Source organism: Lissotriton vulgaris, chromosome 1_1 (assembly GCF_964263255.1).
Source record: "Lissotriton vulgaris chromosome 1_1, aLisVul1.2, whole genome shotgun sequence".
NCBI classification, from domain to species: domain Eukaryota; kingdom Metazoa; phylum Chordata; class Amphibia; order Caudata; family Salamandridae; genus Lissotriton; species Lissotriton vulgaris.
The window spans coordinates 309,523,736-309,551,229 of NC_141685.1; the positions used below are offsets into that span (position 1 = coordinate 309,523,736).

Sequence of the window (27,494 nt, forward strand, 5' to 3'; positions counted from 1 at the left end):
ATACCCTTTGGGCTCAAGAATGCCCCTGCCACTTTTCAGCGGCTGGTGAATCAGGTCCTCTCCGGAATGGAGGATTTCTCCGCTGCTTATCTGGAAGACATTGCTGTCTTCAGTAGCAGTTGGGAAGATCATTTGCAACATTTGCAAGCAGTTCTCCAGGCCCTGAAGCAAGCTGGATTGGCAATCAAGGCCAGCAAATGTCAGATTGGGCAGGGGTCGGTTGTGTACCTTGGACACTTGGTGGGTAGGGGGACAGTGCAGCCCCTACAGGCAAAGATTAAGGCAATCATGGCCTGGGAACCCCCCAATACCCAGACTGAGGTCCGAGCTTTCCTGGGCCTCACAGGCTACTACCGTCGCTTTGTGAAAGGGTATGGCACTATGGTAGCGCCCCTCACAGAGTTTACCTCAAAGAAACAACCTTGACGGGTAGTTTGGACAGAGGCTTGTCAGCAAGCTTTTGAAAAACTGAAGCAGGCAATGTGTGCGGCACCGGTCCTGAGGGCCCCAGACTTCTCCAAGGAGTTCATTGTCCAGACAGATGCATCAGAACATGGCATTGGGGCAGTGTTATCGCAACTTAATGAAGAGGGCCTGGATCAGCCTGTAGTTTTCCTATCCAGGAGACTGCTTCCCCGGGAACAGAAGTGGAGTGCAATTGAGAGGGAAGCTTTTGCGGTGGTGTGGGCTCTGAAGAAGTTGCGGCCATACCTGTTTGGCTCGCACTTCCTGGTTCAGACTGACCACCGACCCCTTCGCTGGCTAATGCAGATGAAGAGGGAGAATCCCAAGTTGCTGAGATGGTCCATCTCCCTACAGGGAATGGACTTCCGGGTGGAACATCGGCCTGGAGTAGGCCACGCCAATGCAGACTGTCTCTCTAGGTATTTCCGCCTTAGTGATGAGGACTCCCAAGGGGTTGGGTAGCTCTCCCCACTTTCAGCTGGGGGGGACGCGTGTTAGACCTGTCTGGCCTTTTGCGTAGCTCCTCCAATTGTTCATTTATTTTGTCCCCTTTTTGCCCCTCATACCTTTATATCTTTTTGACTCCACCAGATTTTTATATGTTGGCCTGGGGGATGGATGCTCTTTTGCCCTCATGATTTTTCACCTCAGGCCTAGGTGCCTTTCATGACCGGAATTCATCCAGGTCCACAAAATGGAGGTTAACAACTGCCATAACTGCCACTGCCTAGTCCTGACCCATATGTTAGAATAGGAGCATTCCAGAACCTTCTGGCCCCTTCTGGACCTTAGAGGGTCAGCCTATAAAAGGCGGAATGCTAGACAGCCATTTTGCTGGTACCCAGTGTTCTATGAGGTGGGACTGGTGTGGAGTGAGGCAAATCTGAGGTGGAGGATAGAGCTTACAGAGAGTAGGATTGACTTGTGGGCCAGCTGATCTCCTGTACTGACCCATCCCTATCCAGTGCTGACCTATCCCTGCCATAAAAGTCCCCACCTGGAAACTCCTGAACAACCGCTTAGAGACTCTAAGGTAATGGGCCCAGGTGATTGTGACTGAAGTGTCATCGTCGAGGGAGAGAGAACCCCCCCCCCTCGTTCCTCCCCCCCTCAATCCTGCAGGACCAAACCTGAAAGCGGCGGGCCTCAATTGAACCCCATCTTGTGGTCTGCAGCAGACTGGACTCTCATTGTGGTCTCCCTGTGCCGGGGGTCTAGTGTGCCCGTGGGCGTCCTGCCTGGTGCTGAGTTGTCTTGTGAATAGCCAAGGACGGGGGAGCAACATCTGAGGAAGCTCGTCGGAAGAGGCGGGCTCATCAGGGCGTGAGAGCACCGTGGAAGAAGCTGCCCGGAGAGGAGCGTCAAAGGAAGTGTCTTCACAACGTACAGAGCGCAGGCCCAGTAGCGGTGGGTGCGCGTCGGGAGCAGTGTCTCCCTAACGGAGCGTGCGCAGTATCAGCCGCTTTGTGAGGGGGCGTCGAAAGCGGCGCCTCGGTGTCCTGAATCAGTGCGCAGGTCCGCTGGTGTCGATCTAGAGGAAGGCACCGGACGGCGTTGAGAGGCCACCGTCCCTGCGGAGCGCTGAGGTGAGAAGGGCGGGGCGGCTCCGGCATAGGCGGCTGTTTTGTGAGCCTGCACCTGATCAGAGTGCTGTTCGGCGGGGACTGCTTGTGGTGAGTGCCTAGCGGAGCCTGGCTCCATTCAGAGCGTGCAGCGCTGCCTCCTGGGAGTGTGAACTACCGAGAAGTCCGGAAGAGTCCCGGTGGGGAGTAGCAGATTGACAGTGCACTGAAGTGGGAAGTAGGGGTCAAGTGATCGTTAGACACCCTATCGAAACTCAGGTCCCTCTGTCAGTCTCTAACTGGGCCCGGGGGTAAAACGTACTGGGGAAGAATCAGGAAGAGTTGAGCAGGCGACCTGAGGGAGAAGGTACAGTTGAAAGCGGAACTTTCTCATGCCAAGTTCCTGCAGGAGAAACGAATAAGGTTCAAACGAGGTGGTAGAGAAAATGTTAACTGCTAATTTCTAGAGGAATTAAGGTCTGTGTCAGCTGCCTAGAGAAAAGGTGGTAGGAAGCCTTTTGGCCAAGGTGAAAATCCCTCTGGGAAATTCTAGTCACATACATTCTGTCATTGAGCCTGTTTATCTGTATCTTCTTAAGCTGGGAAAAAGTATATGCATATCTTTTATGTAAATGTCAAAGGATTTAGCACTGCTGAATTGAGTTCTCTTAATGTTATTTGAAATGTGGGAAGATCTGATAAAAATTGCACAGTGTATCTAATTGTAAACAACTGAGAGAAAGAGAGTAAACAACAAGAATATTTTTATAAAACAGCTCGTATTTTCACACAAAGATTGGTGTAGTGTCATTTTTGAGTGGAATTTCCTTGAGTTTCTGCTGGGTGGTATGCAACCTTCACACATGTGCCTCTATTAGAGATTGTCTTACCCTAGGCCAGGCTACCCTAGGTGACCTGACAACTTTAGGTTCCAACATGCCGCTTCTGGATAACACCTAAAACCCAGATGCGATTCACACATTTGCCAGTTTAATCCACATTTTGTGCAGTGGGACAGTGTCAATGGCATCACTGCTATATAAAACCAGCAAATAGCCTGCCCCTCTAAATATTGCAGTATTTGTCTATTTAATGTGACTTAATAAAGACCTGATTATGAACTGACATGCTTTCCAAAATGTGGCTTGAACTTCCGATACAATATTACATGACGCAAACATGTTTTTTTTTGTTGGCGTGGCAAAATTAGTGTTGCAAGCAACTTTCTTGGTGGAGTATCAGAGAGAGATGCGACTAAGTGACTCCAGAGTGTCAAGATGGGTCTTTCTTTTTTCTATAATTTAGCCTGATGGAGGACACCAACTAGGAAGTATAGCACAGTGAATTATACAAATTTGAAAACACCAATTTGCATGAAATATTAACATCTTATTACAAATCCCTTCTGGTCTAGGGCCGCTCACTTCATTTAGTCTCTTTAGACCGATTTAGATTTTATTCTGATCTAAGGAACTATAGACTTGCATAGCAAAAGTTGATACATGAGGGTGAGTGAAATGTACAATCCAAACATTTCAGAAATGCTTGTAAAAGGGTCCTTTGCCTCTGCTCCTTTCCCTTTAGAAACCACATTTAAAACTGGTTTTGAGTCACCAGCTTCAATAACTATTCATAGAAGGCCATAGGAAATAGCATAATTTGTGTTTGTAAAGTGCATATAACAGATATTTATTGTTACCTAACTCAGTGTATTTATTTTATCGACCTTGGAAGACTGAAAGGCTCAGATGACCCACCAGGTTTCAAACCTGTGACCATGAGGTCAAACACCGATCCCTGGAGTGGATACATTGGTTCACTGAGCCATCAGACCAGATAAAATAAAATTGTTTTTATCCTTTGACGAAAGGATCTAAAATTACATATTGCCTTCCCTTGGGCTTTTAAAGGGATCTTGCTGATTCAAAAATTGTGACTTGGCGATTTAATAAACTCTTTTCTGACTCGCAATGATGGTCATGCAATCCTTTTTGTCACCAGTGGGTAGGGTATTGTTAGCTGGGCAACAAGCAGTTTAAACCACTCAGAAGTATTTTGATTGTCTGAATAACGAAAGAAATACCCGAAGTCGAATCCTCACATTTAGACAATTATCTTTGTGGTAGAACTGAAGAAATCAGTCAATACACACCTTGCCTGATCCAAACATCACCGCCTCAATTTTAGATGAATGTGTTGCTAGCAAAGAGAAGGACATGGAAAGTTGACCAGTTTATTTCTTTGTCTAATCAATCGTCCTTATTATCTGAGGAAAACCTAGCAAAATGTAAGACTATGTTCCATAAGGGTAGATTCACACACTCATCCATTAGCGAGGACCCTTTTGAGGAATTAAAGGAGATATTTCCCAGGCAGGGGATTGTTCATTGCAATAAAAAAAAATGAAGGACCTGTTTCTCATCTTAGTGCGATCTCTAGAAAATAAGAGGCATGGTACCCAAGTAGCATAATGGCCAGTAAATGTCATCATTTTATATTAAATAAAATCCCCATGGATCAAAATTTCCCAATCGCCTAGAAGGGGGAAATTAGAAGAGCCATTTGCCTTCCAGTGGACAAGTAAGTGGAGATGTGAGGGACTGGATACTGAAAGTGGAGAGAGTCAAAGAAAAGAAACCTAAAGGATGGCACTATCCTTTTCAGATGAATTAAGGTATTGACTAATCCCATTATTTTAGTCCAGAGCCAATCCCTTAAAGAACATACCTCCTTAATTGCTTGTGAAACCTCCAAGAAAGGAAATTGGCCATCCACCAGGTTTCCTGTAACCTAGTTCTTCCAAAACAGGTTCATATAAAAGGCATTAATACTGCTGTGTTCCAACTAGTGCAATACACTATATCACTCAACTGTGAGTCAATATTAGGAGCAATCACTGAACACATCTGGAGGGAACATGGGAGAAAACCAAGAAGCTGACTGAGCAATCGACTGACTAGACCTGAATCTGCGTTAACTAATATAATCTTTAAAAAAGTTTGTTTCATGGCATCCTGTGTGGCAAGCTGGTCCTATTACTAAAACTACTGTATAACATCATATTTACAATTGTTTAATCTTGAGTTTAATCCTGTTTTTTTTCCTTTCAATTGTTGCAACTATGCTTTCTTCTCCTCGTTAGGGAGTTAAATTTCTTTGGGAGTGTGTAACTGGCAGAAGGATCCCTGGTAGTGACGGATGCATCATGGCTGACGAGATGGGTTTGGGAAAGACCTTGCAGTGCATCACACTTTTGTGGACTTTACTACGCCAGAGTCCAGATGCAAAACCTGAAATTGAGAAAGCTGTTGTGGTGTCACCATCTAGTCTGGTAAAAAACTGGTACAACGAAGTTGGAAAATGGTTGGGAGGAAGAATAGAGCCTCTAGCAATCGATGGGGGATCAAAGGATGAGATTGACCGCAAATTAGGTACAGATATAACAATATAATTTAATCTTTAATTGAATATGAATGGCTTTTAAGAATGAGTTTTATATTAACTCCAGTTTATTTTACTCTAACAAAATGTAAGCCTTGTTGAAAAAAACGGTTCTGAGAGAAATGTTTGATATATTGTTGAGGAAATCTACATCTTGGCAAAAAATTTGAACAAATAATGCATAAAATTGTGGCAAAAAAATTGAACAAATAATGCATAAAATTGTGGCAAACATCTGGTGAGTTTTCTAGAGAAACACAAGTGTGTATATATAGACCTCCAGATACATTCAGTCTGCACATTCTCTGTCTTCTAACAATGATCAGAATTGTGTTTTTAGATATTTTTCACCTCAACTTCTAAAGAGTAAATTATGTTCATTCCTTTTAAACATAGCCGAACAATGTAGCAATGTAGCAATGCAATATAATTCAGATGCACATTGTCCATCATTACAATAATCAAGAGGAAATACTTAAGCAGCCTCTTCAAATTATTAGGATAAAATCTGGGTGTGCGTTTAAAACAAACTTGAGCATATCCAACAGCATTCAAAGCTGTTTGTGTTCTAAAAATGCGGCATAAACAGATAGTATACGGAATAGTATACAGATAGTAAACAGACAGCAGCATCAACATGATGGAAGGAATGTTTGCATTAATCTCAGCCACCACCAAATGCTGAGGACCCTCATTTTAGAGCTTTGTGTTTTGCCCCCGATAAGTGGGAATTGATTGAATCTTGTATAATAAAGAGACTTATTTGTTGGAGTATGTATCACTGTGGCAGTGAATACCTGACCTCTTACAGGATACAATACAGCTTGGCATCTAGACAGAGACCCTCCATATGCAAATCAGCCTTGGTCCTGCATCTGTAGGAACAGTACCGCTAGGTCAGGACACCTCAATTATTGGCTTTACTTCCCCCAACCCACCAGACAACTTCACTTAGCATCACTCTCACTCACTCACACCCTGCATCCACAGAAGCCAAACGGTAAGTTGAACATTCACCTACCAAGCCGCTAAATCCTGGAACGACCTCCCCCCAACATCTTGAATTCCTCAAGAAGCTGAAGACCTGTCAATTCAGTTAGTCTTCTTGTGGGACCATTGTCACTGCCTGTATTTAGGCCCAGCCTCACTACACACATACTTTCACCTACTCAGCGCCTGGACAACCAGGGCTCTACAAATCCACATTACATTACATTACAGTGTGCTTAAGGTGTGTACTGATAGAAACAACAAGGTGATGGAAAGAATGTTTCAATTAATCTCAGCAGCCACAGGTGAACACTCGGGACGATCATTTTTCTCTCACCAGGTCGCTAGGTTGAGATCCGCAATATGAAAATCAGTGTTCGCCCTGCTCCAATACGAACAGTCTAACCTGAAGGGCCTTGGCAGGTCTCCTCCAGATTACATTTCATGAGACTGAATGAGTATTTATGAGCACAGCCTTGTCTCTGGTTAGCACATAGCATTCCTCTGCATCAATGTGAGCAGATTCCTATGTATTTAATCTAGCCTTCATTTACTTTGAGATACCTGCTGTTTGATTTGGGGGTCTCTAGTTGGCAGAGGTTGACCAAATAGGGACCCTTTCATCTAGTCAGGGTAAGGGGCTACACTCCTAAATTAACCCCTGCTCATCCCCTTGGTAGCTTGGCACGAGCAGGTAGGCTTATCTCAGAGGCAGTGTGTAAAGCATTTGTGAAAACATACAGTAATATAGTGAAAACACTACAGATGGACAACACAGATTTAGAAAAATATGCAATCTTTACTAGACTTAACACAAAACCAAACGATAACAATCCACAATACTGTACTCAAAATAGGCTTTAAAAAGGTAGAAAATAGCTCAGTTCTCTTAAGGTTGTGAAGGCAAAACTTTACTCTCAAAGTACCTTGGATGCGTAACGCAAAGCAAACAATAGGGTTGCAGGGAAGGTGATGCGTCAATTCCTTACACTCTGGGGAGTGGATGCGTCAGTTCCTTTTTGCTGCGATCCGTTGCAATGACACTCCGGTGCGATGCGACATAAATGGCGTCTTGGTTACGGTGTGACAACGTAGCTGTGATGCGTGCACGCCCGACGGTGACTCGATGATCTTCTGAGCCGCGACCAGCCCTGCGACACGCTTCTCCGGTGATGCGACAGCGACCTCTGCGGCGGTGACTCGCTTCTCCGGTGATGCAACGCGGTTTGGTGATACGATCGTGGCAGCGGCGGCACGCTTACTCAGCGATGCGACGGCAACGCTTCTCGTTGTGGAGTTGCGCTTCTAGCTCCCAGTGACACGCAGTCTCTCAGAAGGTCCAGCACAACAGCAAGCACTTCAATTCCCAGCAAGGAAATTTAGCGGGGAGCTGGGGGTCTTGTGTCCCTGAGACTCCCCACTTCACGCTGGGGGGCACCATGGTTTACCGCCCTCCCGGAGCTTTCTTGAAAGCACTAGACGATGCCATTGCTCCTCGCGTTCTCCTTTTCTCTAAGGTCTTACTCCTGGGCGATTTTTAATATCCATTTGGACACCCCAGAGACACTGAATTCTCGTGCTCTTATGGATTTATTTGACTTGACGCAGCTGACCCAGTGGATTAAGATGCCTTAGCATACTGGGAGCCATTTGATTGACCTGGTTTGCTCTAACTTTGATGTCTCTGTCATGGACCCAACACGAGTTACCAGGTCCGATCACTTTCTGATCAGGTTCTCGTGCGCCATGGGGAAGCCTTTCACTACTTCGGCTCTGCCCCATGGCCTGCCCTCTCGGAAGATCAACATCCCGGCACTATCTGAGGCACTGCTACTTGTACGCCCCGCACCTGTTCATGATCTCGGGGGGAGCGGTGGATACCTTCGACGCCTGGGTTAGCCAGGGGGTTGGTTTTTCTTTCAAACCCCCTGCTTGTAGACAACAGAGATCTTCTCCATCTAACCCCTGGTCTTCGGGCACTTTGAAAGACCTGAAATGGTGGTGTAAAAAATTGGAACACGTCTGGCGTACTGTCCTGCCGCCAAATCTGCCCTTCGCTTTGCTCAGAGGGACTATTATGTAGCCATCAGGAAAGCTAAGAGCGACTTTTATGCGGAACGGATCGCGTACACCAATAATAATAGTAAGGAGATCTTCTCTATTTTCAGAACCTTTTTGTCTCCCTGCGCTTAGCAAAAGGTTCTTACGGTTTTCCCCCAATGGTGTTAGGAGCTGTCCTTCTTTTATATCGACAAAATACAGTTGTTGCGTGTTTATCTAGGTTCCTGATCGATACTGCGACCTTATGCCCCTATTCGGCTATAAATCCATTTATTCCCTATATTGGCATAACCGTTCAAGTGCGATATTCAGAAAGTCATCTCTGGCCTCACACGAACAGAGCCACATTCCAGCATAGTTCTCTGCCACTTCCTTTGCGACCAATTAGTGCAATGACAGAGCAGAAGTCACTATCTGATATTCCTAGATTAACACTCCGAGTTCTTCAACAAGATAAAAACTCAGCAAACCTGGAAATCCCCGCTTGCTGTGTTTTGATTAGTAATGGAACTCTAATGAGCAACTGATAGCTATCACTTCCTAGTGACATCTTTAATTGACGTCTTATGTCCAGCAAACTTGCGTCAAACCAGGCACCTGTCAGGTATAAATATTACCAACGTTGCCTTAAGCAATTGCCTGTTGCTAGCTGTCGTGCACCCTGTTGCTGGTGTCCCATTGCTGCTGCATACAGTACGCTGCTGCTGCTGTCCCTGTGGTGGTGAAGCTACTGATACCATTATCGCTGCTAAAGCGCGAATGATGGTGTGGTATGCTTAGGAGCTGAACAGCCGTCCCTCTGCGAAGAGCCCAGCAGATTCCAGCTGCCCGCGGACGCTGTCCCCCCTCCTTCCTCGACGCGCTGAAGAGCCGCTGCCTTTCTCGTGCAGAGAAATCCAGCTCCGGCGTTTCCGGTCTACCCTTGCGGGTGACAGGGATATCGACCCCCTGAAGGAGATACCAGACCTCCATCATTCTATTCAGAGGTATGGTGTTGACTAAACCCTTAGATGAGAATTCTTGAAGCAAACCTTGGCAAAACCAACTTAACTTAAAGCTACTTACTTACTCCCCTTCCACGTGTTAGGCTTAGGTCAGGCACACTGGGGTAGGCGTAGTTAGAAGCACCAGTTGAGTATTTTAGCCTAATGTATATATGACTGTATATATGTTTTATTACTTTTAAACCATTGTATGGCTAAGAAACCATATCAATGCTTTTACAGTATTATTTCGCAATCCTTATCTTACTGTACGTACTCTTTATAATAACAAGTCTTGCAATTGTGGCAATACATTTCTCTTGTACGAGAAGAAAGACTGTTCAATAAATGTTAACCCTTTATTGACAAACGCCCGTCTCTCTATTCTCTACATATTGTGAAAGTAAACTGCACTAACCTGACTGAGTGAAATACATGTCTATTGTTTCACACGACCCTAGAGATCGACTCTTGATCTGAGGAGCAAAGTTGTCATGTTGCACGGTTGTTGGAAAGCTGAATCCCTTCTTGTCTGTGCCAGGGAAGCTGATCACTTCCCATGCAGAGAAGAAAGTTTCCAGTGACCTCTGAGCTAGTTGGTAACACACCCAATTAAGTTTAGCATAGTCAGTGGAGGCCTGGAATATCCGCAGTTCCACGTCGATACTACTGTTTGTTACTCCAATGCGCAGGGCCTAGTGGGAAACTAGGAACTACACTACACAGTCTATTCAGGACAGCCTAGGGACTTTCTCTGTGTAGCAGAGAAAATCTTCCTCTTTATCTCCTCTACTCCTCAGGGTGCCCACCTCTTTATTTACTCAGTTTCTGCCCGCAGAGGGGCTTGATATTTTAGCCATTCCTAAATCTCTTAAGTCAGGCTCCCCCACAGACCCTTGTCCGGCTGGAGTTTTAGCTGGGGTTGCCGAGATTGTGTATCTAGAAGCAGCTGCAATTATCAATTTATCTCTCCAGACTGCCACTGTCCCGTGGCAATGGAAACAGGCCAAACTCCTTCCTCTTCCTAAAAAACCCACAGCAGACCCTTCTGTACTTACCAACTACCACCTTATCTCTCTTTTGCCAGCTTTGGCAAAAGTTTATGAAAAGGTGGTCTTTCGACAACTCTAGACCTTTGTCGAAGCCTCTGGGGCACTTCAACTGGCCCAATCCAGGTTTAGGACCTCCTATAGTACAGAGACTGCGTTGGTTGAAATGGCAGAGACGGTTAGGGAGTGTCTGGACGGAGGTGGCAGGGTGGCTCTGATTTTGTTGGACCTCTCTGCCGCCTTCGTTACGATACAAAAGAGGGTGGTAATGGACGGAGCATCTGAATCAATCAAACACACACCCAGTCAAAAGATCTGGGTTTAATCCATCACCGTTCTTTAGCCCACTCTGCCACCCCAGTTCAGACATGGCTATATGCAAATCAGTCTGACCCTGTGCCTCATGGGAACAGTCCAGCCCGAACTGCCAAGCCATGTCTTCCCTGGACCGGAAACCAGCTTCCGAGGACCGGTTTCTGGCATTCCAGCCGTCTTCAGCCCGGCTTGCTTGAATCCAGTGGCAAAGTGAGCAAGGGACTCACGTCTGAGTATACCCTGCCACACTTATGGCGGCCAAAAGCGGTACAAAAGGGGGTGGTAATGGACGGAGCATCTGAATCAATCAAACACTCACACCCAGTCAAAAGATCTGGGTTTAATCCATCACCGTTCTTTAGCCCACTCTGCCACCCCAGTTCAGACATGGCTATATGCAAATCAGTCTGACCCTGTGCCTCATGGGAACAGTCCAGCCCAAACTGCCAAGCCATGTCTTCCCTGGACCGGACACAAGCTTCCGAGGACCGGTTTCTGGCATTCCAGCCGTCTTCAGCCCGGCTTGCTTGAATCCAGTGGCAAAGTGAGCAAGGGACTCACGTCGGAGTATACCTTGCCACACTTATGGCGGCCAAAAGCGGTACAAAAGGGGGTGGTATCGTTACGATGCCACATCCGCTCCTTTTCGCCTGGCTTTCAACCATTGGTATTGCCGGTCCCACCTGGGATTGGATAAAATCTTTTTTGGATGAGTGCACTCAGCAGGTCTGTATGCCTCCCTTTTCATCGTCCGCTGGGAAGCTATCCACAGGAGTCCCTCGGGGCTCCACGTTGAGCCCTCTGCTTTTTAATATCTATCTGACCCCTCTGATTTTCCTAGCAGAGGAGCTGGGTGCTAAAATCTTAGCCTCTTCCGACAATACCCAGCTCCTATTTACTTGGAAGGACTCCGACCTGGGCACTTACACCGCCCAGAGGTGCCTCTCATCTGTGTTCCATTGGCCTGCACGGGCCCAACTTAAGTGCAATGAGGAGACGTCTGAGGTACTTTTGTATGGGCAGTTTCCTCCGCCTTTTAGAGAAACCCTTGAAACCCAAGATTTTCTTGCCCCAACTCAGAAGGCGGTCCAGCGAGGAACTTGGGGGTCTGGTTTGTAGAAGATCTGTTTTTCTGATCTTATTAAAAAAACTTACTGGTGTCTGCTTCGGTATTCTTAAGACCCTTAGAAGGTTCTTCCCCTTGTTCCAGAGGTCGGCTAAGGAAATGGTAGGTCGAGACTTTATCCTTTCCCGCCTCGACTACACCAATGCACTGTTCGTCTGCATCCCTGGCTATCTGATGAAAAAACTGCAAACTATACAGAATGCTGTGGCTAGACTTCTGTTCAATATCTCCAGGAGATCTAGTATTCGGCAGCATTTGCGTGATTTGCATTGGCTCCCTGTGGCCCAGCGGGTGCAGTTCAAAGCTCTTACCCTAGCCCACAGAGCCCTTCATGGCCTGGGGCTTTCTTACATCAGGGAGTGCTTTGCTTTCTATACTCCAAGCCGTTCTCTGCGATCAGCCTTTCTATCCCGGATGCCAATTCCCCGGTTTCGAGGAACTCGGCTGGGGGGGTCAGTCTCTCTTGGTGAAAGCATCAACTTTATGGAACACTCTTCCCGCGGATTTGCGGTATAGCCAGGACTTGCGTATTTTTAAGAAACTATTAAAAACTCACCTTTTCAATCAGCTCACTTAATTTCTGCTCTCTGCCACAGCTTACTCACGCGCCAGGACACTCCAGAGTATTAGTGCGCGCTACAAATCATTTATAGCATAATATAACAGACTTCAAGCAGGAGGCAAGCACAGTTCAAGCCCTTGGAGATTCTTCTTCAAGATGATGAAAGCACACTCAGTATTTTTTCTCCTTTCTTTGGCAATGACGCAAACACTGCAGGCCAACCCCCAAACACATAGTACAGAGGTAGTTTCCTCCTTCAGCTTCTCTGGTTCTTCTCCTCCGCAAAGGGTCGTCTTGATTTCCAGAAGTGATCTAAAGTGCTGGGGTCTGGATCCCCCTTTTTATACACCAAAATCCTTTGTCTCTAATGGCAGAGAGTGGATGTACCTACTCCAAATCAGTTCTGTGCAGTCCTGGAGCACTTTGTTTACAGGACTCCTTTCCTTTGGCAGGGTTTTGTTCTTAACAAGAGGACTGTCCCCAGTGTCCACATCATGGATTCAACAATCAGTGACACTAGGGAATTGTCCCAACAGTTGGCCACAATCCTCCTGCTGCTCAGGGGTCAGGGAGTTAGAGAGGTTTACACCCTCCACTGACCCATCTTACTCCTTGACACACAGGAGGTCAGAAAGAGGCTCAGACTCTTCTTCCATCCCAACATCTGTGGCTAGGAGCATGCCCACATCGGACCTCTCTAAGTGCGGCTTCAGGCGGTTGACGTGCATGGCCCTCAAAGGGTTCCTGGGAGACTGCAAGTCCACCAAGTAATTGCGTCACACCACCTCAAAGGGTCCGGTCCACTTATCTTGGAGCGCACAGGGCTCCACTTGGGCCATGACTCACTCATTCTGACCAGGCTAAAGCTTAATGAGTGGCATTCGGATCGTACCACTGCTTCATTTCCTTCTGGCTGGCTTCCAGATTCGCCTGAGAGAGTTGCTTTAGTCGCCTAGTCTGGTTCCTGAAGGCCAGCATGTAGCTAAATACATCCTGGGGAGGTTTCCTGGGAGCCTGCTCCCAGCCTTCTTTGACCAAACCCAGAGGTCCTCTCATTGGGTGACCATAGAGAAGTTTAAAGGGGTTGAACCCTAGAGACTTCTGTGGCACCTCACAGTAAGCGAAGAGAAGGCATGGTAAGAGTACGTCCCACTTACGCCTCATAGGTTCCTCAAGACCCATAATCATGCCTTTAAGGGTCCGGTTGAATCTCTCAACCAGCCCATTACCTTGGGGATGGTAAGGAGTGGAGAACTTGTATGTTACACCACACTCCTGCCACAGGGACTTCATATACTTGGAAATGGAGTTTGTACCACGGTCTGACACCACCTCTCTGGGGAACCCCACGCGGGAGAAAAGCCCCATCAGTGCACGTCCCACTACGGGAGCCTTCACTGTCCTGAGAGGGATGGCTTCCAGGTACCGGGTGGCACGGTCCATCAAAGCAAGGATCAACCTGTTGCCCATGGCTGTCTTGGGATCCAGGGGCCCCACAATGTCAATGCGCACGCTTTCAAAGGGTATGCTGACCACAGGGAATGGCTGGAGAGGATCCTTGTGCTTCCTCCCACTCTTTCCACTTGCCTGGCAAGTCTGACCGGTCCTGCAATGAGTGTCTGAAATCTTGCTCATTTGGGGCCAATAAAAGTGGGTGACAGGCCTTTCAACGGTCTTGTCCTGCCCCAAATGTCCTGCTAAAGGCACATCATGAGCCAGCCCCAGTAGGAAGGCTCTGAAGCGCTGGGGTACCACCAGCACACGGGCTGACCCAGGCTCACCAACTTTAGGCTCACTATACAGGAGACCATTCTCCCAGTAGATCCAACGTGATCCAGACTGATCAATTGCTGCCTGGTTTGCAGCCTGTTGCCACAAACCCACAAGAGAAGGGCACTTTCTGCTCCTCGCAGAACTCTTCGGTGGAGGTTCCTCCTTCCTGCTGCCAATGGGTCGCTCAGGCAGGTCCCCCAGTTCAGCTACCTGTTCCCCTGTAGGTTCCAGGGCATCCCCCTCAAGGTCTGCCTCCTCCTGGACTGTGGGAACTGTGAGGGCGGGTTCCTCGCACCCCCTTCCTCTTCTCTTTAAGGAAGGCACCTGGGCCACTTTTTCAGGCTCCAGGTCCTCTTGAACACCCTTACTGGCTGCCATAGACCGAGTGGTCACGCAGGCCCTCTCAGGCAAACCCAACATCTCTAAATAAGCACTTCGCTCCACCTTAGCCCAAGGATAGCTCTCCAAATCGTTACCCAACAGACCATCAATAGGCATGGCTGGCCTCACAGCCACTTGAAGAGTCCCTGAGACCACCCTCCCCCACCCCCCTCCCACTCCAAGGGAACCTGAGCCACTTTGCAGTGGCTCTCAGTGTTGTCAGCTGCGACAACTGGGTAAAATGCATTGGGGATTACTTGCCCTTCAGACACCAGCTGTCAACTGACCGCTGTCACACTGGCTCCGGTGTCTCTAAGAGCTTCCACCCTATGGCAATTGATGGTCACCCACTGCCTGTACTACTTAGTGTTATCAGGCAGCTGGGTCTTGGGGACCACCTCACAATCTCCTAAAGAGACTAAGGACATCTCTGTGGGACCCCACCCACCTTGGGCATCCATCTCCATCCCCAGGGTTACACTAGCCATCTGCCGGGGTGGTGCACCAGTCGGTGCGGTCTTCCAATACAGTGGACATCTCGCATCATAAGACCAGTGGCCCACTAGACCACACTTAAAACAGGTCTTGCGCCCCATTTGAACAGGCTTATCTGTTGGAGCCCCTGCCTTCTTCTCAGGCGGAGGCTGGGAACCCTTCCCTTGGCGATTACTTTGGGGCCCTTTTTGGAACTTCCTCTATTTACCCTTGTCCCCCCACCTCCACTCTTCTGCTGGGGACCCTGCCCACCTTTGGCAAAGTCTCCCACATGACCCTTTTGGACCCGGTGCTCGCCCAGCGGTCCGCCTCCTCAGCAAGCTTCCTAGGGTTAGTCGGCTTACTATCTATCGGGTGCTTGCGTAGCTCTGGAAAACAGTTATTGGACAAGTGCTCCTATTCAAACAAATCATAGAGCACCTCAAAATTATCCACTTTGGTACCCTTCACTCAACGATCCAATGGTCTGCAAAAGAAAGACACATATTCCACCCTAGTGGTAGACTCCAGTTTTCTGCAATTCCTAAAACTTTCTCTGTATAACTCTGGGGTCAAACCATATCTTGACCTTAGGGCTCCCTTCATGTGGACATAGGACACCTGCTCCTCTAAAGGTAAATCTAACAAAGTGATGAGCGACGCCCCTGCTACGGAAGCTGCACTGGCTGCCCATTGAACATCGAGTGCAGTTCAAGTGCCTCTGCATTGCCCATAAAGCTATCCATGGAGAAGGCCCTAAATACATAAATGATAGTCTGAAAAAGTACACCCCGGGCAGAGCCTTCCGCTCCTCCAAAGCATGCAAACTAACTCCACCGAGATTTAATCTTAAATCAAAGGGTGGCAGAGCTTTGTCGGTCCTCCTTCCGCAAATCTGGACCGAGCTACCAGCAACCTTGCAAGGGGAGCCAGTGCTACTGTCGTTCAGGAAAGCGTTAAATACCCACCTGTTTAAAAGATTACACCTATACTTTAAACCGTTCTGTGGTCACGGGCGGCCCATCCGTGGCAGTGTGTTGTGTTTCTTTCTTTGAAAAGCGCTTAGAGACCAGTGGTGATATGCGCTATACAAAACTATAGTAACATAACATAACAAAGTGTCCCTCCCATCACTAACAAAGCGGCCCCACAAACCTCTCCCCAATCCTTTTCAGGGATCCGGTGGGCCAACATTGCAGCTTCATAAGCCCTAAACCATTGACCAATATCCTCATTCTTGTGGAAATCTTTAACTACTTCTTTGGGGATGTAGGCTCTTGCTTCTACAGGCATTGGCAATGCGCTGCCACCAGAGTGAGGAATCGCTAAACATTTGGCCGTGTATTCCAATTCCCTCAACACTCATGTTCAAAATGCATGTTCTTTTCCTCTAAGGCTAACTTCTTCACTCCTAATTCCATCCCAAGCTCTATTTTCTTGCTCTCTGTCTTTCTGACCATCCATTTTGAGCCCAGCTAGCTCCAACTTGTGCACCCTCCTCTCTCTGTCCTCCAGCTCTCCTGGGGACAGACCTTTGGAAGAAACACTGCTGCCTGCCCCAGAAGGTACTTTCTCACCGGTAAAGCCCACTGGCCTCTCAAGCTGCCCATCTAAATTCTCTGCCTCCACCACCGGCTCCTCCGGATGCTCACTGGCATTCCTAGATTCTACCCAGGTCCTCTGCGCCTTTTGGTATTCCTCTTGGTGAGGCCTTTCAAAGAGATTTTAATTTTTTTGCACAGGGCCATGAGGTTTTGCACATTGTAGGTATCAATCCTCTCCTCTTCCAATTCAAGGTCAACACATGCAATAGAAGTTTGATTACTCGTGGTAGAAAAGACTGCCAGTTCTCAAGAATCAAAAATAGAATAGCCGGTCCAAGGAAAAAGCTCTAACAAATGTATGTGGTTGTGTTATGGTCTGCACTCCCTAGTAGTGTACACCAATCACTGTATATGAGTAACAAATGCAAATCCAAATCCCACTACTCCAACCAATGTTAGATTTGGGGGTCTCTAGTTGGCAGAGGTAGGTACCTTTGACCAAATAGGGACTCTTGCGTCTAGTCAGGGTAAGGGGCTACACTCCTAAAATAACCCCTGCTCACCCCCTTGGTAGCTTGGCATGAGCAGGCAGGCTTATCTCAGAGGCAGTGTTTAAAGCATTTGTGAACACATACAGTAATACAGTGAAAACACTACAGATGGACACCACACAGGTTTAGAAAAATAAGTAATCTTTACTAGACTTAACACAAGCCCAAACAACAACCATCCACGATACTGTACTCAAAAATAGACTTTAAAATGGTAGGAAATAGCTCAGTTCTCTTAAGATTGTAAATGCAACACTTTACTCTCAAAGTACCTTGGATGCGTAACGCAAAGCAAACTAAAGGGTTGCAGGGAAGGTGATGCGTCGGTTCCTTACACTCTGGGGAGTGGATGCGTCGGTTCCTTACTGCTGCGCAGGGGAGTTGATGTTAGCTTCCTTACTGTGTGGGGAGGTGATGCGTCGGTTTCTTACTGCAATCCGTTGCAATGACGCTCTTGGCGTCTTGGTAACAGTGCGACAACGTAGCTGTGATGCGTGCATGCCCGAAAGCCGTGCGGAGACTCTATGATCTGAGCCGCGACAGGCCCTGCGACATGCTTCTCCGGTGATGCGACAGCGATCTCTGCAGCGGTGGCACGCTTCTACGGTAATGCGACCCGCTCCGGCGATGCGATGGTGGCAGCGCCGGAACGCTTACTCGGCGATGCGACGGCAACTGCTGCGGCGGCGACTCGCTTCTCGTCGTTGAGTCGCGCTTCCAGCTCCCAGCGACACGCAGTCTCTCAGAAGGCCCAGCACAACAGCAGGCACTTCAATTCCCAGCAAGGGAATTCTGGGGGAAGCTGGGAGTGAAGTCTTGTATCCCTGAGACTTCAAGCAGGAGGCAAGCACAGTTCAAGCCCTTGGAGATTCTTCTTCAAGATGATGAAAGCACGCTCAGTCCTTTTTCTCCCTTCTTTGACAATGAAGTATCACTGCAGACTAACCCCCAAACACACAGCACAGGGGTAGTCTCCTCCTTCAGCTTCTCTGGTTCTTCTCCTCAGCAAAGGGTTGTCTTGATTCCCAGAAGTGATCTAAAGTTCTGGGGTACTGGTCCTCTTTTTTATACTTTTAATTTAAAAGCTGTGTTTAGTAGCACCTCATAGCAACAGCATATAGAGTGAGAAACCCCATTAGAACTCAAAAGTGAGAGCACTACCAGTGAATGATTCAGCAAGGGGCAGGGCACGTGTGAGGTCTTGTTCTCCCCAATTTACATACATCACAAGAAACCACGCAGAGGTCTAGCAACGTCCTCATTCTCTTGGGTCTAAAGCAAAATGTGATATCCGCAGCAGCTGGGTTACTCTATACCCAAACATCCAAATTATCCGTTGGTTCCATAATTTGTAATTTTTTTGTGCAATAACAATCCACAAACCAGCTACCTCTCCTATCGCTCATAGACAGTATGCTTGCTTATGACCCATTACAGCTCTCTGCTACCTTTGACGAGGTACACCCTATACAACTATAACATACATACATACAGACATTAACACTTCAAAATGAACATTGCCCCTATTTATACTGAGGTTGAACAATCTTCGCAAAGAAACTTATGTAAAAAATGTAACTTAATTAATGTTATCACTATGTTGACCTGTGGTAGTTTAAAGATAGAAAGAAAAGAAATATTCCGAACGTGATTAAAAAACATTTGGTGAAATTGTTTAAGGGCCTGATTGCGACTCTGGAGGACAGGGTTACTTCGTTGCAAATGTGACGGATATTCCGTCCGCTAAATTGCATTTCCATTATAGCCTATGGAACTTGAAATACTTATACGGAGTATCCAATTCGCCAAGATTGTAATCAGGCCCATAGTCTTTCAAATAATTAGTGCTGCCACGTTACAAAAGTAGAAAACCGCAAAGTAAGCCTTAGTAAATAAAATAATGTCTCAAAATAATACATTTTTCACAGTTAATCGAGCAACTGCTGTACCTACTTTGTTTACCTGTAATTCAGGTGACCTCTTGAGGTTACCTCTGTCTGACCATTTGCCATATAATATTACTCAACTCTTCCAGTATAGCCCCTTTACCATTGAGCTTATACAAAAGGACACCCTGACTTGCATACATAATGTGAGTTACAACGTCATCATTAGGAGCCTTGTTGCAATGCCAGAACTTATAAGATGGCTTTCTTACAAGTATTCATTTGGCTACATAAAAAGCATTTTTCAATAAGAAACCCTTCAAAAGACTTGTGTTCACATATAAAACATTAAGGGTAATCCAATAAACATAACAAATGTGTGCAGAAATGCCATCAATAATCTAGGAGTAACCCTTCTGATAGCAAACATCCCAGTCGGAGTTGATTTGATGGTAAACTTAAAATAGTTTTATAAATCCCAACGAGAGGTACCCGCTATATCTATTGCACAAGGATGAAGGGCTGAGTCAGTTCTGTCTGTTTTTGAATCGGCTGTGTTCAGGGTTGCACAACAACTGTAAACTTTAACTAGGAAGTCTTGCAGCTTTCTGTGTCACCATCTCCACATGTAATCATTGGATTCTTGGCAGAGCTGCAAATTCCTACTCTATTATATGTCATTTTATTAAACCAAAAAAGGCATGCTGCTTATTTTTGTGGGAGGTGATATTAAATTATTTGAGGATCACTGCCTTATAAAATAGGTCTTATTTTGCATGTATGTATGCTTTTATGTACGTGTGTGTATTTGTGAAGTGTGTACCAGGATGGAGAGGAATAGTGCTTACCAAGGGTAGGGCCCCAGGAATACGATTAAGGATAGATTACTATATTTCAGATGAAAGTTTAGCCTAGGTAGAACTTAATTTCTGAATTTAATTGTACTTTTTTTGCAAACTTTTCTGAATTATATCAAGTTATATTTTTGTGAATTGGCCACTCACCCTATGAATATATACTGACTTTTCAAACGTTTGCACAGTGATGTGTGGTTCTGTGATTATTTCTCTCATTAGAGCAATGACTAATGGAACAAATTGTTTCTTTCTCTGGTTTAAACATTCTACCATCATCCTGGATCAGTTCCCGCACATACACAATCTGTTTTATCATAGTGTAAGCATATGTCCTTGAAGCCCTTTTGTGAGGATGAAGGATGCTTTGAGGCTGCCTAATGACATGCACACTTTTCTGTAATTCCTCCAAGCTTTGTCCTCCATAAATCATTGCCATTAATCACTCACTTCTCCCACATCTGCTTCTTTAGCTGGATTTATGAGCCAACATGGATCAAGAGTACCAACCCCCATCCTGATAATTTCTTATGAGACTTTCCGCCTTCACGCTGAGGTGCTGCACAAGGGGAGTGTTGGCCTGGTCATCTGTGACGAGGTGAGTTATTCCCGTTACTGCTCAAATCCTTTTTTGATCACAACAAAGTCTTTGGTTCCTCCATGTACACAGCCAATTTTATTTTTTTGCAAATTTACCTGTGGCATTTGCATTAATCAGAAATGATTCATTTTGAGCCCCCAATAAATTAAGCAAATGTGTCCACAACACAAGTGGAGGGATTTTATATTGAGATCAAATTTACGAGAGATGACTATATTGACCATCGTATCTTTTTTTGAGCTTTTATATAAATGCAAATTAACAGCAACAAAAATTAAAAATAAATCCAAATAATGTGCATTATTTCTCAATATTTATCAGAATCGACAACAATGTTACCCAAAGATAATGGAGAGGAATTTGGATTAGGAAAGGGGAGAGTGCATGGATTGTCAAGGAAGCTACCACTCACATTGTGGAGGGGTATGTAATAGATGTGCCATAGGACGGATCCTATGGAGCAATGGGATCTAAATATCAGAGGCCTCCGCGATATATTTGTCTAACTGACAACAAGTACTGTTGGAAAACCTATGGATAGCCTGCAGTGGGGATCATGAATGGCGTACGCTCCAGATGCATGTCACTCATTCCTGCCAAATGTTGTCTTTTCTCCTGCCGAGAAATCCAGCTCCAGTGTTTCCAGGCTACCCCTGCGGGTTGCTGGGAAATCGAGTCCTGAGAGAGAGAGAGAGAGAGAGAGATAAGACCTCCTTTATTCTAAACCAAGGTACGGAGCTGACTAGACCCTTAGAGAATTCTTGGAATAGATTTGTGGCAAAAGAATACTAAACTTTAGCTACACCTCACTTACTTCTTCCCTTGAACCAGACCTATGTTAGGTACACCGGGGTAGGCGTATTTTAGAAGCACCAGTTGAGTACTTTTAGTCATTATTTATTAATGTATGTATTTTATGTTATTTTATATGGCTTAGAAACCATATCATGCTTTTACAGTATTACTTTATAATACTCTTCATACTGTACGCCTTGTACTTTATAACCAGTATTACGATTGTAGCAGTTCACTTCTTATGCTTGAGAAAGAAGACTGTTCAATAAATACTTTTTATTGAAAACACCCCTCTCTCTATTCCTCAGCACCTCTGGTGAAACAAAGCGTGCACCATTGACTGAGTGAAATAGCTATCTATTGTTTCTGCGACTCTAGAGATTGATTTCTTATTCTTGGGAAACAAAGTTGTCATGTTTATGCGGTTGTCAGAAACTAATCCCTTCTTGTGAATTCGAGAAAGTTTCTAGTGACCTCTTAGCTAGCTGACACTCACAATGAAGTCTAATATATTCGATAGAGACCTAGTCGACCTCAGTCCTACGTCTAAACTATAGTATATGTTATTCCAATGTGCAGAGCCTATTGGGAATATAGGAACTACACTACAAGTTGAGTCATTTGATTTTGTCCATCTGCTTGGAGTCCAGTATGCTAAGTGGTTTTGAAGAATTTTTATTGGGCAATTATTTTGTATTGAAGGCTTTAGTGGAAATGGTAGAGCACAGGGGGTTCTCTATTCAGATTTTTGAAGTGTTTATCCCATTTGGATGTTGGTGCAGAATCTGGTTCGGTCATGTGAAAATGTAACAGTTTATAGATTTTGGAAGTGTTATTCCAAAATCCATTAATCCATTTTCAAAAGAAGAGAACCTATTTCCAGATCATATTTTAGCTAATAATAATATAAATATATAATTTTTATTTTATTTTTTAAATAGTGTAGAAATTCAAGTTAGATAGATTTGTAGTCTGTTGGAGAGTAGAAATGATAGGGGTCCTGATGTGAAGTATACATATTTAACTAGAGAAAATGTAAAGATCTATGAAATGATGTTTTTATGTGTATTTATTGTATTTTATCATGTGCTTTTATAGCTATTGTCTAGCCAAAGAAAGAAAACCAGAAAAATACCTTTAACGGCCCAGCTTTGATCATAGTCCATTAGCAAATCAATGTTTATTTTCTTAATATTTCATGGGGATAAAAGATTTTGAAATACACTTAGACATTTATTTTGTCTGAAAGGAGGAGTGTCTTCCCTGTGTCTGTTAGGATTTGTTTGGAGTGAGATGTGCTAAAGCGGGCCTTTGTGAGGGTTTTTAAAAAAAATCTTTTTATTGGTATTTCATAAAGTGTTGTAGAACAAAATTTGCCACAACAGGATGGCTCAACATCTTGAAATTTCACTGTATTACAGCACTCCTCTCTCCACAATTCGTAGACATAGTTCATTACATTACTACATGTATCCTCACATTTGTTTTACATTACAGTTATACATCAGGGTTGTTTAGATATTCAATCAGCCAATTCCAGTAGTTCCTGGGTCGTGTTCTTATAGGCAATTCTTCTTCATAGGTTAGCAGAGTGTCTTTACAATAAATCATGTCTTTTATCCATTCTTTCGCCTTGGGACTCTGTCTACTTCCCCATCCCTTTGATACTCTGCGCTTTGCCATAAGCAATGCCATTACACAAAATTTACGCTACATTGCCCGGATTTCCGGCAACAATCCCAATAAACAAGCACGTATGCTACATTCTATGCAGGAATCTACCATTTATTCCAATTTATGTACCACTTGCTCCCAAAATTCGGCCACTCCTCCACAATACCATGCAAGATGTTATGTTATGTTATGGAATATTTATATAGCGCCTATCACTGCCGGTCTCTAAGCGCTTAACAGAAGAACATAACACACTGGTGCCCATAGAACCCTCAGCTGTTCCACCGCCTAAACTGTCATGAAAGCCTTTCTGAAAAGATGGGTTTTTAGTTTCTTTCTGAAGGGTAGAAGCTGTGATTCCTCCTTCCAGGTGGGCGGGAGCTCATTCCACAGTTGCGGGAGAAGCACAGACCGGGCCCTGCCTCCTTTGGTTTTTAGTTTGAACCTGGGTTGAGTCAGATTGGAGGTTGGTCCTGAGCGCAAGGGTCTCCCGGGAACATACCTCATCAAACGTTGCTTGATGTACTATGGGGCTTTCCCAAAGAGTGCCTTATGGGCCACACAGAGACATTTAAACTGGACTCGAAATTTCACTGGAAGCCAGTGCAACTTCTGAAGCAGGGGAGTTGCATGCGAGTTTCTAGGCAGGGAGTGGATCAGCCTAGCTGCATTGTATAAAATCTGCTCCCTCAGCCCCACACCTTTGGCACCTTGAGTGTTGGTGAAGCCCAAATCTGTGCAGTCTAGCTGGTGTGTGATAGGTTTGATGCAAATATTTGACATGTATCAATCGCAGGTTACCATTTGGTGACAGTAAACCTGTTATGGACCCAGTTGCAGTCCACTCATCTTCCGTGAGTGGATCAATTAGACATTTGTTCCACTTTTGCAATGCTTTGTCGGTTGTGGCTCCTATATCTTCCTGCAATGATGTGTAGAGTCTGGATACCAGGTGCTTGGGTTCAGGTGATGTAAGGAGCATTTGCAGTGTCAATAGTGTCGGTGGTTCGGCAGGGTAGGTCGGGTATAGTGCCTGTATCGCTTTCTGAAGTCTATAGTACGTAAACTTAAAAAGCAGTGTTTGATTTTGAACATATTCGTAGTCCCCTAAGGTCTTGAACATCCCATCCTGATACAAGTCTCCCATTTTGGCCACCCCCACTCGCTGGAGCAATTCCATTCCCACCTTTTCTTGCGTTACCGAGATGTCAGGATGGAAGTGCAGTGGCAACTCTGGTGAATAGAGTGGGAGTTTATTAGTCTTTTGACATATTCGTCTCCACGCTGTTGCTGTTGTATCTATTGTGTTTATGTCTTTTATGCAAAGGAGCACGTTTATGAGTTACAACTGCATCTAGCGGTATTGGCAATGCATCTCCCTCTTCTATTGCCACATGTGGAAGATATGGGATTAGGTGGTACCAATAATGTGCATATTGGGCTTGCGCACATAAATAATACAGGTACAGGTCAGGAGCCTTGAACCCCCCTCGTGAGTAAGGCAATGTCAATGAGTGTAAGTCAATCCGAACCGCTTTGCCCGCCCAAATCAATATTAATGTCATAGTGTTTAGTCTGCGGAACAGCGCTGCAGGCGGTGTTATGGGTATATTGTTAAAGAGGTAAAGTAGTTTTGGCAGTACTACCATCTTGACAATAGCAAGTCTGTCTGCAAGTGATAAAGGAAGCTGGATCCACCGTTCTATTTTGTCCTCCAGTGCCGATATCACCCTTCCATAATTCGTTCGAATGACTATTTCAGGGTCTCTATGAAACCAAACTCCTAAGTAGCGCTCAGGTTCTGTCTGCCACGCTAGTGGGAAGTCAGTAGGGAAGCAATGCGTATTATCTGTTAATGGTAGTAGCACTGATTTGTGTGTGTGTGTTGTATTTGTATAGCGCAAACAGTAACCCGTAAGCATCCCGGCGCTTGTACTCCTACCACAAGGGAACCCCTCCTGGCTTTTCCTTGTGAGGTGTCCACTCCTGGGCATCCCATGGTGAAACCAGGCATCCCTTGTGTATCGGGGGCCGTTGTGGAGATTAAGCAAGCTATTGCCCAGAGTTGCAGCGTGGGGCCCATGCTTAGATTCGGCACTGAGGCGAGAATATCCAGTCAGAGGAATTTAAGCCCGATCCCTCCGAGGCGGGAATCGAACCCTGGTCCCTGGCCAGTGTTCTGCATCAAGGTCTGCCGCTCTAACCATTGAGCCACACTTCTCCACATTTGGTCCAATTAATCCGAAGTCCTGACTGTCTTCCAAGTTTAACATATTCTCTCAATCGGGGATTCAAGTTTACCTCCGGATCTCGAACATACAGTAACATATCATCGGCATATAATGATACGTGAAGGGGGCGATTTGGAAATTGTAATGCCGAATAGTGATGTCCCTGTCGCAGTTTACAGGCCAGTGGTTCGAGAGCTAAGGCAAACATAAAAGGGGACAGCGGGCACCCCTGACGCGTGCCGCGAGCTATGGTTATAGGTTCTGATATGTAATTATTTACCCGTATACGGGCAGTGGGGGCCGTGTAAAGTAGTTGTATCCATTGCAGGAATATCATCGGAAATCCCATTCGTTTGAGTATAGTGTGTGGATAGGTCCAAGCTATGGTATCAAAGACTTTAGCAGCATCCAGAACTACCGCAGCCGCTTTGGCCTGGGGGGTTAGGTAATGTGCTAGCGCAAAGAGGGTTCTTGTGTTGTGGGCCTTAGAGCATGTGGGTATAAACCCTGATTGGTCAGGAAGGACCAACTTTGTCATCAGGTACTTAAGTCTTGTGGCCAATATTGACGACAGAATTTTGGTATCCACGTTCATCAGGGATAATGGTTTATATGATTCACAGCTCTCCGGATTTTTATCCGGTTTCAGTAGGGCCAGAATCGTTGCTTCTTGCAATGTCTGTGTCAGGTAGTAACCAAGTTTCCACGGGAGCGAAGAAGGATCCCTACACTTCCAGGACACAGGAGCAAGAATGCGAACGGATACGCACTCCTGTCTATTGTCCCCTAAAAGTATGAGGGAATTACCCTAGGAGTGTCCACCACTCTCATCATACGAGGGGGTATGCAGGGTATAGCAGGAGTAGTCGTAGGTGGATGTCCAAGCTAGAAAACAAAATAGGCAATACACATAATATATCCTTATTTCACTAACCTTCATGCAGGAGTCATTGACATGCGTGATTATTCAGGTGTGCTTACCCCAATTGTAAATTAGGCAGGCTTTATCGAAGAGTTCTAGTAATGGGAACTGGATAATGGGTAACTGGATATAAGGAATAGAACTCTCGAGGGACATTCACACCAGACAAACACAAAAACAAAAATAGGGGATGTGAGGAGCACCGGCCGGCTGTTGTGGGCAGAAACAGCGGAGCAGTACACACACGAGGAGAGACACCCGGCCCTAAAAGGAGGCAAGGGCGGAGCGCTCACTCTCACAGGAAGGGTTAAACAACCAAGAACTCGCCATGTATTTCATTCATACAACAGAAACGAGAAAAAAGGAGCCAAGCGAAATAACGCCCGCGAAATGCGTGAGAAAAGCAAGGGTAGTCGCGAGTAAACTCTCGCGTAGAAATTCAAGAAATGCCGGAGCTCGGCAAAGACACTCTCACTCTGTAACAACCAGCCAGCGGCTGCAGGGTCAGGGGAAAGAAGGCAAAGAAGCAGGAAAGGTTCCAAGGAGACTCGCAGGATTCCACAGGACGCCACCGAACCTCGAACCAGGAAGTGAAGAGGGGGCGTGGTACCGGAACAGTAAGCCAAGCAAAGGCTACGTTCTGCCGTGCCTCTTTTCACTGGTTAGGGAGCGTCTAAAAACAACAAGCTGTGTGTTTGTAGGGACCTGGGTAAAAGACCACAGCCCAGCAACCTCGCATGTCAAGGCTATTGATTCGTAACAGTCTGTGGCAATAGCATTTTCCCATGTGCATCCCCAAGCATTGCCACCATGTGAGGGGCCAGTAGATCCGCGTACGTTTTATAAAATTCCCCAGTAAATCCGTCTGGCCCTGGTGCTTTTCCATTTGGGAGCGCTTTCATGATCTGTCACCTCTTCAATTGTGACAGGTAATGAGAGATATGCTCTATGTGCATCCGAGAGCCAGGCAAGAGCCACATCGTCGCAATATTGCTCTATTTCTGTAGCAGTGGCCGTGGTCTCTTGCGCATACAGATCACCATATGTGTGCATAAATGCTTTTAAAATACCCTGTGAAGTATGCTGCGGGACACCCTCGTTGTCACTGACCACTTGGACCACCACGGGCGGCGGCCTTCCAGAACAAATGTTCGCTGCTAATACCGCCCCTGGTCGTTCCCCCCCCCCCTCTCCAAAACTCCTTGCCATATGACGTTTAGTGACATATTTCAGCTCGTCGTCCGCACTTTTTTG

General features: G+C 45.8%; 1 protein-coding gene across 1 annotated transcript in view; it reads left to right on the forward strand.

The window, feature by feature from the left end:
- RAD54L (RAD54 like) overlaps positions 1-27,494 on the forward strand; it is a 216,967-nt gene that overhangs the window by 69,151 nt on the left and 120,322 nt on the right. The window contains exons 7-8 of the mRNA XM_086952343.1: positions 5,170-5,458; positions 20,491-20,615. Coding sequence (XP_086808469.1) covers positions 5,170-5,458; positions 20,491-20,615 — 414 coding nt within the window. The remainder of the gene's footprint in view (positions 1-5,169; positions 5,459-20,490; positions 20,616-27,494) is intronic.